General features: G+C 53.1%; 4 protein-coding genes across 4 annotated transcripts; 1 reads left to right on the top strand and 3 right to left on the bottom strand.

The window, feature by feature from the left end:
• Nucleotides 1-7: 7 nt before the first annotated feature.
• CPAR01_16110 (uncharacterized protein) lies at nucleotides 8-928 on the top strand (the record flags this gene model as incomplete). The annotated part of the gene is made up of 1 exon (XM_060500355.1): nucleotides 8-928. One exon carries the CDS (start codon nucleotides 8-10, stop codon nucleotides 926-928), a length of 921 nt encoding a protein of 306 aa, XP_060340836.1.
• Nucleotides 929-1,035: 107 nt separating this feature from the next.
• Nucleotides 1,036-4,311, bottom strand: CPAR01_16111 (uncharacterized protein; the record flags this gene model as incomplete). Its single annotated transcript, XM_060500356.1, has 9 exons — nucleotides 1,036-1,399; nucleotides 1,487-1,646; nucleotides 1,694-1,773; nucleotides 1,835-1,953; nucleotides 2,088-2,902; nucleotides 2,970-3,627; nucleotides 3,716-3,883; nucleotides 3,969-4,083; nucleotides 4,244-4,311. 9 exons carry the CDS (start codon nucleotides 4,309-4,311, stop codon nucleotides 1,036-1,038), a joined length of 2,547 nt encoding a protein of 848 aa, XP_060340837.1.
• A 1,943-nt stretch (nucleotides 4,312-6,254) lies between these two features.
• Nucleotides 6,255-6,547, bottom strand: CPAR01_16112 (uncharacterized protein; the record flags this gene model as incomplete). The annotated part of the gene is made up of 2 exons (XM_060500357.1): nucleotides 6,255-6,353; nucleotides 6,410-6,547. The coding sequence occupies 2 exons, from the start codon at nucleotides 6,545-6,547 to the stop codon at nucleotides 6,255-6,257; spliced, it is 237 nt and encodes a 78-aa protein (XP_060340838.1).
• A 2,461-nt stretch (nucleotides 6,548-9,008) lies between these two features.
• Nucleotides 9,009-10,878, bottom strand: CPAR01_16113 (fatty acid desaturase; the record flags this gene model as incomplete). Its single annotated transcript, XM_060500358.1, has 2 exons — nucleotides 9,009-10,527; nucleotides 10,655-10,878. 2 exons carry the CDS (start codon nucleotides 10,876-10,878, stop codon nucleotides 9,009-9,011), a joined length of 1,743 nt encoding a protein of 580 aa, XP_060340839.1.
• Between the last annotated feature and the right edge of the window lie 1,147 nt (nucleotides 10,879-12,025).

Consider the following 12,025-nt stretch of genomic DNA (forward strand, 5'->3'; position numbering starts at 1 on the left):
TCTCAACATGGCTCATCTTCCACCTTCAACAGCCATCTTCTCACCCTCGATAGCCCGCATCGCCGCCTCCACCGCCAAAGACTGGAGCTATGTTGATAGCTGGCTCGCTTCAAAATACCAGGGCCGTTCCATCCCGCCCTTCGAGCGCAGTCCCGAGACCCTCAAAGCCCTCCTGGCCCTTGCCAACATCAACGAAGCCGCAGATGAAGAGCGTGAACTAGTCGCTCGAGCCGAGGCCGCCGCCCTCCAGGAGCTCAGCATCGCCCAAGACCGCTCGGAACCCCAATCAGACCTCCCGACCTCGGCCACCGTCCGGGAGAGGATTCTCGGCACCGTACAGGATCACCTTACCCGTGAAGGACGCACCGCGCTGAATTCTCTGGCCACCCTGGCATGTCAGCTCTCCGTAGCCCACCCGGATGCTGAGAGTCTTGGCCGTTCCATGATTGCTCTGCACGCCGAAGCCTCAGAGCTAGAGCAGATGCGCGTTCGGGTGCACATCCTCCAGAGCCATAATGAGCGAGAGGCTGCCATGGCCCGCGAGATGCTGCGCACCTTGAGAAGCGACGACTACAAACCCGTCGCTGACCTGGCCCGGCAGAATTTGGACATGCAGAGGAGGATTAAGACGATGGCCGCGCGCATCCCCGAAATCAAGGACCGCATGGCTACCCTCAACCAATCCCCAGCTGTCTCTCATCCTACCATCGAAAAGGTTGCTCAAGACGAGGCCGGCTTTCTTGACCTCCTTGCCCAAAAGAAGGGTCTGGATGCCGAAGTCGGCCAGTTCTCTGCTCTCCCCGATGATGTCGCAACAGCCCGTGCCGAGTTAGAACACCTTCGCGCAGAAGTACGGGCCGTTGCGCAGCACCGCGATGCAATATTCGAAGGACTCGTTGAACGCGAAAGTCCCCGCAAAGGCCGTTGATGATTATTCTACTTCGTTTACAATACAGACACTTACAAGCGTACGCTTGCGTGTGTTGGGGGTATTTGAACAATGATTCGCTAAAGGCTACCAGTCTGCATCGACCCTTAGCCAGGCCGCTTTCCCCTGACTGCGCCTCCCAGGTTCCTAATCTGCCGCATTCCCAAACCTGATCTCTTGGCTGCCGGTGGTGCAGGTGGAGGAGGATCTTTGATTGGAACAGGTGGCCCGCTCGTGTTGCGTGCCTCTTTTGGTCCCTTGGAGTCGAGGCTTTCTCCGAGCCGCAGATCCGCCACACCGAGGCTGCCGCGGCCTTCCTCAACATCGCCAGAGTGTCTCTGAGCTCGGCGAGCCCTTTCCTGGACGGTGCGGAACTTCTCTAGTAGCTCATTCCATCGAATGATGCTATCCTCTCTACTTTTAAGCCTATTCGGCCTGTCGTAACTTGAGCTTGCAGTGGACGGTGGATTCCTATGAAGTCAGGGTCAGCAATTGTCATGTAATTACATGTTGAGGTTGCCAATGTCCTAGGGACAGGTACGGCCCAGTAGCACTTACACCTTGGGGGCAATGTGGAGGTAACCGATTGAACTGACAGCGTTCAAGCGATTCTTCAGGGCAGCAAAGGCCGAGGACTGGGGGAGGAGCATCAAAAGGCCGTACAGACATTTGTACAAGTGAGGAAATTTCTCAGGCTCAAGCAGCTGCAGTCGGAGGTCTTTTGATCGTTAGCTGGAGTGAGATCATGGGCTGTTGGGAACTCACAAGTGAATACAGGAGATTCTATCAGCTGCACCAACTTATCAATCTGGATGAGAATATTCACCGTCATCTCCAGCTCGGCGCTGTGACCGTCCCATTAGCCCACAGTGGTCGTAAGAAAATCGCAACAAGCTCAAGACTCACAAAATTTGCAGAAGATTATAAGCCTGCTCGTAAGCCTGCGCCAACAGGCAGAGGGAAAAGGTTGCGACGGCGTTGTGGCACCACGAGCGGAACAGCGCGACAAAGAAAGTTTGTCCGTCCTGTGAATTGTTCGTAAGCAAAGTAGTCGAAGTAGGAAATTCGGTAATCTTGCCTTCGACTCTAGATTCCGAAGTCTCTTGCGCAGCTCCGACAGCTCTGGAGCAGTGATGAGGTTGTTGTTCAGATTCTGCACCATGATGCTAGCAAATTCGACATCTTCCTCCTTTTCGATACAGTCTGCGAGTGTACGGTATATCCTCTCCGCGCTCAAGCTAACGCAAAGCTGACGGATGATCAGGTTCCCTCGTGTCTCCAGCAGTTTTCTGTCAGTAGCAAACAGCTGCAATAAGTTGACCATGAAGTTTGAAAAGTAGTCGTCTTCGCTGTTGCGAGAAATCTGTGACAGTAGCTGTAGATCTTTCGTGACGACAGTTTCGGCTGGATCCGAGAGCGTCTTAAGCAAGGCAGGGAAGGTTCCGTCGTTGAACGCAAGAACTTTCCGAGGAGCCTTCCTGTGAAGCATTATCAACCACGTCAAGGCCGCAACGCGAGTTGCTTCATGGTCATTGAGGAACAAGAGCGTCAAGGCGTTCACGGCTGCGGCATAGTCCAGATCTACCTGGGGATGGTTATTTGCTAGCGGCGCAACAGGTGTCGAGAGAGAACGATTGTGTCCCTGGGCTGGGGTTGGGCTCCGCATTTCGAGATCCCGTGAACTAGAAAGAGAAGCTCGTGCACTAGATGGCCCCTCTTGCCGTTCACCGGATAGTGGAATGCGTGACATGGACTGGGAGTTGCCGCCGATTTCAGGCTCATCAGAGAGGGAGACGACGTAGTCCATTAGGCCTGCATTGACGCGTGCGGCAGCTTGGCGTATGGATTCAACACCACTGGCCATAGCAGGTAGCATGTGAGCCAGGACCTTAGGAGTGAATGGTAGCACCTCTTCGGGGCAAATGTCCAAGAACTCAACTATCCATCGTAGCGACTCCAAGAGAGAGTCCTCCTCTATCACACAAAGAGTCAGCTATGATTCAGGCTGAAGCTCCGTGGCGGTGTGAAATGCAAGCCTTACCAAGGGGCGAGTCCAGAGTGGCAGTCAATATCTCGAGAATTTTTCGGTAGTTGATTTGGACATCTTGTCCTGGTACCCAGTCTTCCTCGCCGCTACTATCATCGTCATCGGATTGCGAATCAACCTCATCGCCCTCCTCCGGGCCGATTTGGAGACTCCCCGAATCTACAGACTCCTCGCGTTTCCGCTTTCCGCCTTCACGCGACTTCTTGCTCTCAGCGATGCCCTTCTTGATCCTAGATATCCTCTTAATTTCGCTAAGAAACTTGTCGAGGCAGGCTCTAGTTGCAACGTGAACATCTCTATTTGGGTCACTCAGAAACCTGAGCAAACCACCGAGGAAGTCAGGGAGAAATGTGACAAGTTCCAAGTCGGGAATAGAGTCGAGCAATGTGATCCAGCCAACTAGGAATTGGCGGGTAAAGGGGTTGATGACCCAGATGCGCTCTTGGAGGAGTGGGATGAACCGGCGTAAGGAAAAGGCGGTGGGAGGGGCAGCGCGTTCTTCAAGCTCGTCTTTGTCGCTAAGCTCCTGCTGGTCTAACTCTCCCTCAAGGACGGATACGTACGACGCAGCGGATTCAGAGACAATGTCTTTGATGAGTCGGTCGAGCAGCTCGGCACCGTTTTTAACGGATAACTCAGAGTCAGCTCCCAGCTGTGTGTGGTCAGGTCAGAAATGCGGGCATAAGGAGACATTGAGGGGTGCTTTTTTTTTTTTTGACTTTGACGTCGATTGTACTGACCTTGCAGAGTGCATCGAAGATGTCGTTAAAGTATATCAAGATCTCCCCCTTGGCGACCTTGGCAATATTGTACATGGCCTCGCAGGCATAGTATCTGACTCTCGCATCTTGATCGGTGAAGCATGCTAGCACTGGCGGAACGATCTTCTCGAGATAGCGGGGTAGCTCCTATGATGTTGATAATCAGCCACAAAGGTCCAGGCCGATAACATTGGTAACAGTCAGTTCATGAAAGGTGCATGTTGGCACATACGTGACCGAGGGCGATGGCAGCTGCTGCCAGGCCTATCAAGCCTCCATTTCGGGCATGTGGTTGATGGACGGCGTAGGCGAACTCATTGCAGAGTTGCTCGAGGATTGCTTGGACTCTTGGATAGTCTCTAGTAAGTACCAATTCTCGGATGACCCGTTCGAGCCTAAGGTAAGTGGGAAACGAAAGAGTCAGCCACGAGTGAAGAGCATGAGATGAGTATGAGACGAAGTGAGATGGAGTGAGTGAGAATGGCAGTTGGGAATGGGAAGACGTACTCAAGTGCGCCGACCTTGCGCTTGTCATAGAGCTTATCGTTCAAAGCTCTCTGGATGCTGACTTCCATGGTTGATGGCGAGGTCGAGACAGCAACGACGGGATCATGTCCCGGAACGTTGGCGTAGGACCTTGTATGAGACGAGTCGGGTGCAGTCCAAGTCCAGGTGAGGTTAAGGTAGGCACGAATATCAGTAGTCCGCGTTGGGTCAAAATGGTGGAGAAGGATACGGATAAGATGACAGGAGCCAATGGAGAACTAAACTGAGCTGAGCTAGGTGACCTGAGCTGGGGTCACTCCCGGGTCACAGTGGCAGTATCCGTGTGTTTAGTGGGAAGTGTCGGGGACTTGGGGACTTGGAAGCCGTCACTGAAGAAAACTAAACAAGTTAGGAGTTGCAGATGGAGGGAATGACGAAATGTTTAGAGGTGCCGCGTTGAAGTGTGATGTCGCGATAGGCGCGCGGGAGTGAGGCTGCAGCCGGGTTAGGAGCAGGCGAGACAAGAAGGAAGCAGGCTTTGGGACCGTGGGACGTCAAAAAAGAGGCGGGTGCAGGCGGCAGTCGGAGGTGGTGTGGCGTCACTGGCGAAGAACCAACCACTGGCACCCTTCCATACCTAGGTACACCCAAGCACCCAAAGTACGCTCATGGGATGTACCTTTTTCCGTTTCCTCCTGAGCACCCGCACCTTGAGCAAGGTGCCAAGGTACTTGCGAAAGGCAGCTCCAGATCTTCTTTCCGCGTCTTTGGGAAGCCAAGTTACTCACAATAGGTACCAGACACCTCGCTTTCGAGTTCTGCACCTCAAGACGAGTCACCTAGGTACGGATACATGAATTACAGGAAGCCACAGCAGCCCAAGGCACCTTGGGGGAACTGCAATCTCCAGCGACTGAAAGTGCGAGGGAAGGTGCTTTGGCATGGCTCAATATAGTGGGACATCCAAGGTACCTTAATAGAGTATCAAGTGAAGAGGTCCCTCCCCAGGTATTGGGTAGAGTATGGTGACTATTTCTGGGACTCTGCAGCCGTGCGAACCTATTGTCATCCTGATAACGTGGTTGACGTGAGACAAACACCCACCTTGGTTAGCGGGGTAATTACTGGGAGTAAACATTCAAGTAAGGGAGGCAAACACCGACGACGTTGATCATTGCATTGAACTGCCATTAATGCGTCGATGCAACTCCTTTTATCTCCGGACAGGAATCTTTACAAACTTGGAGACAGCATTTTCCCAACCCCGCCATGTTATGTTCAATAGAGAATGTATCCTCAGCCACCGTCAAATACCAAGTATGGCGTCACTTGTTGCATCTCCCAGAGACGAGCATCTATATATGCTCTTTTCTTTTTCAACTTCCTCTTCGCTTCGCCTCTCATCTTTGCCCCGCTCCTGAAGTCCCAGCAAATTCACCCAGTGCTACCGAGCTTTCATCGCCAATTCGCGGGTACCAAACCTCGGCGGTGACACGTCGCGACAAAGGAAGGCAATCATTCAACATGCTTCTGGCACCCCAGTATCTTACGACGAGAGGATTCTCCGAGAGAGACATGAGAGGACCCGTGAACCAATGACATCCTACACCAACCTGCTAATCCTGGTATCCAAAGCCAAGATGAAGGCGTTGATCTCAACCAGTTACAGTGTATCATTCTCACCCCGAAATTTCAGTAATTTGGGTCGGCCTGACCAACTTCCATCTATCCTTGCCCTACTCCGACATCCTGCTAGATTCTGCTTCTTCCTCCATCGATCTTCTCTCACTCTCAACTATCATAGTTGATCCAGGCAGTATCTTAATCATTGCCATCATCATCATGACTCGGCTCCAAATCACAAGTTGGCACGGCATTATCACATACAAAAGGTAAGTAGTCGATAACGGAATCCAGTGGACTGGCCTCCGAAACGTCGTGCCAAGTACTTCGACATTATTAAACGTGTCTAACGACACGAAACTTCATCGATCTGTCTGCACACTGAAGACACTACCAAGCTCCTCACTTATTATCCTTTACTTGACTGGCCCCCTTGCGGATCCTTACTCGACGAGCCTTGATTCTTCTTCTTGTCGAGAGTAATCCTAGCTCGCTGCACAAACTCGTGCTGCTTTGTGTGAGCGGTAAGTCTTTCTGAGGGTAGCTATCATTTCATATACTTACGTCCTCTCCATAGCGAAGCAGGATTCGCTCGTATGCTTCCTCGTTCATTTCTTCCTGGAGATGCTTGGGTTTGGGCCCCTTTGGAGCACTCGGGGGCCTCGGTACCCTTGAGGCCTTCTTCTTCTTGCCCTGTGGCATGGTTGAAAGGTTTGGGAGCGGTGTGGAAAGAGAGCTCGACAGCTGTTGATTTCACCGTTCGAATTGCTCGTCGGCTTAGCCAACTCTTCTTCGACTAGTCGTTTGGGTAACGGACTCGGATATTGCTCAAAGCCGGATAATGACCGGGGATTACGGGCAGATTGTGGTAGGACACCTACAGAATCTGTAGAGGTAAGGGACTGTGAGCTCTGGAGATGCCAATAAAGGCGCTGCTGGAGAGACTGCCGAAGATCTCGAGTCATCTGGCAGGGCATATGCAGTGCCTTATATACACTTCTCGACCTGCGCCTTAATTGTTCGTCAACAAAGCATTCGAGGAACTGCATACTAACACGCCCGGGATCTTCACCCAGTAGCTGCCCACCGCCTTTGGCACCCTGGCCATGTTCGGTAAGCTGTTGAGGACCTGTCCAGGAGTTGCTGTTCATGCTTTGTTCAGCCATCCCCCCTACAGCCGTGCCCAGAAACGTGGCGACGGGAGTCTATCGGACTATCAGATCCAGACCATCCCTTCACCGATCCAGAACGACGCCCATACTCCTGTCTCGAAGGAGGTCTTAATGAGGCACCAATGATTCCAAAGACAGTCGTAATTGGTGAGAATGGCTACTTTACAATACGACCACCCGGGAAGTAAATACATGGGTCGTACAGCCCCATCGACTGTTGTGTATACTTGGCTAACGGCTGTTACAAAAACATGACTGATGTTACGACTACGTCTTTTTCCTTCAAGTACCAACGGGACGGGAGCACGGGGAGCCGGACTGGCCTCCGAAGTTGACCATCCCGTGTCACCCCGAAGCCTTACGTTCATGTTTGCGCTGCAACCTGGGCAGGCCCGGCGTCTCGATCCTCCCTCCCCCTCTCCATCACTGTTTACTATTCTGTTATCATCACTTGTGGCACATGCTACTTTTTTTGCTTTTTCTATTAACCCCCTCATCGACTTGCTATGCAGGCTCTTTTAGTATCTCGAACTAGGCTCCGTTCTGCCCATTCTTGTTCCGTGGTTGCGGATCTGTTTTGAGGAGAACAGCGCCAAAGGAAGAGACCGCGGTTTGCTCGCTGATAGAGGGACGACAGTCCAAATAAGGCGTTCGTGTCCCCACGGTCTGAGAGGTTTAGCGCGTTCACTTGCCGTGGCGCTGGAACCTCGTCAAAAGGAAACGGAGGTTGAACCCAGGGAGTTCCCCGTCCGTCCGGGTCGGTGTAGAACTAGAGGGGTGCCCGCCGCTTGGCGTTATTGCTTATTCCAATGTTACGTGGTGTTTCTGTGCTTTTGGATTTGGACACCCCAGCTTTCATGTTGTCTCCCGGGACCCTTCCATCTTCTCTAACTTACCTCCTCCCCCTTTTCTCTCAAGGAGTTGTTGAATCCTAGCTTAAGTGGCTTGAACCGGGTTACGTTCCGATATGGTTTGGGGTCTCACGGCCAGCAGCCTCATCGATTCCCAGATCGTGCATAACTCCCGGGTCAGAACATCCGATCGGGAACGCGAACCATGGATCGGGATAAGAAGCGTTTCCATGTGTGCCACGGCTGGGTGGAGAGGTATGCACGAGACGGGTGGTGGTCAAGAAAAGGCCCAAAGCTCCCGTCGAGGTACTGCTGGGGCGCATGCCATGCATGCCATATACTTGTGGAAAAAGCCAGCAAGTATGAGAGGAAATCAACATCTCTTTCCCTTGTGTCTCGCAGCATGGCTCGTTGAGACCCTGCGATCGCGCTTCTAGATCGTTTCGTTACTCCGTATTCCGACATGTGGGTTGTCTCCATGCCTGTCGTTTCACCGTTCTGTCTCAACGTTCATTGGCCGTTGGGGAAACCGGGGAGCGAGGAGAGAATTCCACGCCGGTTGAAGGTCTTGCGATGGTAGTAAGTTGCTGGTAACAAGTCCCCCTTGTCTCTCTCCCCCTCTCTTCTCTCCCTTTTCTCACCCGTCCTTTCCTCGCGCACAAGGTGGAATAAGAAACGGTACAAACCATGACAGAGGGCGGTGGTTGGATGTGGCACAGCCAAAACCTCGGAAGTAGTCACATAGTCTCCAGAGATGATGGAGGAGCGGCTCAAGGAAGGTCGGGCGAAGAAGTACAGATCGGGCAACCCGATCATGCGGTCTGCTGCATAAGTTTGTCACACCGTATGCATGCGCCTTCGTTCGAACACAGTTTTCCATGTCATATCAGATCGATTCTTCCAGATACTATAGCTAATCTTGGCTTGAGCGCCACATACCACATGGTTGGTATGCATGTCTCCTCTTCTCACATCATCCTCCTTACCACCCCTAGTCGCGAACAGGGTCATTGTCTTCCTCTCCCCGCAGCGAGAGGGGTATCTATATGGAGAAGTACATTATACAGCCAGATGACGAAAATGAGACCAGCTTTTTTTGTGAGATTCAGAAACAAGACCGAAACAGCCAACAGGATGCCATTAGTGACCATGGCCGCTCTGGATGTGATCAGCCGCGACCTTTTGGCATTTTGCCAAGATGGCAGCCTGCCGGGACACCTCGGCCAGCCGACCGATCACGTCCTTGTTACCGTCCACAAAACCGTAGAGGGCGTAGGGAATACCCACGTCGTTGCAAAAGTCCTGCACGAGCCGCTGGGTCTTGCGCAGATTGTGGCGTGGAATGCGCGGGTACATGTGGTGGACGACCTGGAACTGCAAGCCGCCGTGGAAGAAATCGAGCCAGGTCGGGCAGTCGACGTCCATGGTCGTCCGCAGCATCTTTTGCGGGAACGACTCGTGGGGTCCCAAGTCTGCGGTGCTCATGGCGAAGTGGGAGAGCGTGATCTGGACGTGCAACGGGGCCTGGAACATGTGGCTGATGATCACGAAGACAAAGCGGTCCCAATTAGTGGGAATGGACTTGTACACGATGCCGTAGCCGAACCAGGCCCAGAAGAAAACCTGGCCAGCCACCTCGAGCCAGCGGTGCCACCAGGCGATGCCCTTCTTGGGACCGCGGCCCATGATGAGGTGGTCCCACGAGAGTCTGTACAGGTTGAAGCGGCCAAAGAGCATGATGGGGTAGTAGAGATACGACTGCGCCTTCATGAACAGCTTGGCCGCAAAATCGTATTCCATCACACGCTCGTAGTAGGTCGACGTCAAGTTACCAAGGAAGCGGTGGGAGATGGCGAAGAAGGGCAAGTGCTCGATATCAGGGTCATGCTCGGGAGAATTCGTGACGATGTGGTGGACATTGTGGTTCCGCTTCCACCATCCAATGGACAAACCGCCCATGAAGTCAGCGATGAAGATGCCAATACACGTGTCAACGTGAAAGTTGTGAGTGATGCCCATATGCCCGGCGTCGTGGGCGGTGAAGACGAGCTGGTGCCAGAAGCAGCCCAGACAAGCTGCACTTGGGAAGTACCAGCCCCATCGCAGAAACGTCAGCATACCGACGAAGAGAACCGTATACCGTGATACTTCAATGGCGTAAGCACGATAGTCGCAGTCATAAAGCCCTTCGGCCTTGATGCGCTTGTCGAGGAGCCTGTACTTTCGCACAATGTCTGACTGCGTCTCGTCGTCCAGGGCAGGGTACTTGTCGAGGTCGAGACGGATCTGTTTCCGCGTCTCCGAGTCGAGGAAAGCAGTGCCGTCCATCTCCTTGTCGTCGTGACCATCGTCGATGACTGACGTGGCCGAAGAGCCAGAGGCTGAGTTCGGGCTCGCCACAGCGCCGTTTCTGTGACGGACGTGATTCTCGGTGGTGTCGAATACGGGCGAGGCTTCTCGTGAGCTGACGTCGCTGGGAGACGAGGCGCCGAAGAAGCGCAGTGCGTCGTCGTCCTCGGCATGGTCGAACTCGGGACCGCCCTGCTCAATCGTCCTGAATTTGCCTCCCTGAATGGGTGGGACAAAGTTCCTCCAGTGGCCCTCGATTCTTCCGATTCGATACCGAGCCATTTGCGCCTTGGCTTCTGGAGAATGCAGTCTGCCGGGATGCAAGACAATAATAAGCCATTGTGATTTCGGTTACTGTTTCTCTTCCTCTCCCTCTTCCCAGCCTGCGACGGGGAAGGATCTGGTGGGAATCGGGAGAGGAGCAGGGGTGCGCTTACACGGTGACCTCGTCGGTGGCATCTCGACCGACCATGTGCTGGATAGCCTTGTCGCCGCCCGGGTGGTATGCTAGCCACCCGTCCAACTTGACGACGAAATCGTCAACTATTGTGACAACTCTGCCCTGTGCGATCAAATCTTCAATCTGGCGGCGCGACATGAGCGGGTACTCCCTCGTCCTCTTTGGCTTCCCACCCGAAGCTGTCCCCACGGAGGTAGCCATTGCGCTTGCGCTCGCGGCTCCGGCACGACCGTCTTGTGACGTTGCAATTGGGTTTTGACTGTCGGATGTGCAAGGCGGCAAAGCTCAGAAAGGAGCTTGGGACGAGGAATGGCTGGAGCAGGTGCTGAAATACCAATGGAACGAACGAACAAACGAATTTGAGTTTTTGTAAAAGAAAGGCAGCTTCCGGGAATAAATGAATGGGGGAAGTTAGAGGTGGTGCATTGGAGGGGTGGTTGGAGGAAAGGGAAAAACACCTAATCGGAACGTGGTAAGGGATGCTGCAGCTTTGGTTCGCCGAAGCTCACCGCATCTTCCATGTTGATCCGGCCGTCCAAGGTACTTTGGACCGTACATCAAGGTATGGACGGTACCTTATGTCCAGTAACTAGGCACGTTCCTAAAGGTAGCTGTCAATGAGGCCAAGAGTGGTCCCCGTTGCCCTCAGAAAAAGTGGCATCCTAATTAAGGTACCTCAGCTATTGAAAGTTTGAGATGCTTCCAGTGTGTCAAGAGTGTTTTCCTACGCGGTACAGACAACGTATACCGGCACTTGAGTTCGAGTGTAAGTGGGAGGACAGGGAGCGAGGTTGGCACTTTGGAGGGGCTCTGCGCGGCCTCTGCGCCGGGATCCGCGGCGAAAACCCATCCCGCTCTGTAATACCTCCACTATCTTAGGCCTAGGGCGCTGCGCATCCATGCTTGCCCTTGAATAGGTATCTACCTACTTTACGGAGTACCGTGCCGTAGCCACCCAGCTAGCCAGGTACCGCCTCATCTCAGCCAAGTAACGAATCGGGTGATCGGGGGCCGCTCGAGTCCGCTGGCCGTTGCAAATATACAGCCACAGCCACTTTCCTCCCAAGACAAATCGTTCGAGAAACATCACTGATCAGTCCCACCATAGCGTGTTTCCAGTTGTCTCAGCTCACATCTGCCTGCGAGTGCGCTTTCATTACCCCATTCCTCACTTGAGAGTACATAGATACACGTGTACCGATGATCATTCGAACTTAGGTTAACTGGGTAAATCCAGCAAACAATTTTCACTCCTTTTCTTTTTCTTTTCCTGAGCTGCCCTCACTTGTTCCCTTCTCGATCACATGTATACCTTTTCTCGTCTTCTTTCCCCGGGGTCACTCCCATC

This window comes from Colletotrichum paranaense, assembly GCF_030867605.1.
Source record: "Colletotrichum paranaense strain IMI 384185 chromosome Unknown Scaffold_23.1, whole genome shotgun sequence".
In the NCBI taxonomy this organism is placed as follows: Eukaryota; Fungi; Ascomycota; class Sordariomycetes; order Glomerellales; family Glomerellaceae; genus Colletotrichum; species Colletotrichum paranaense.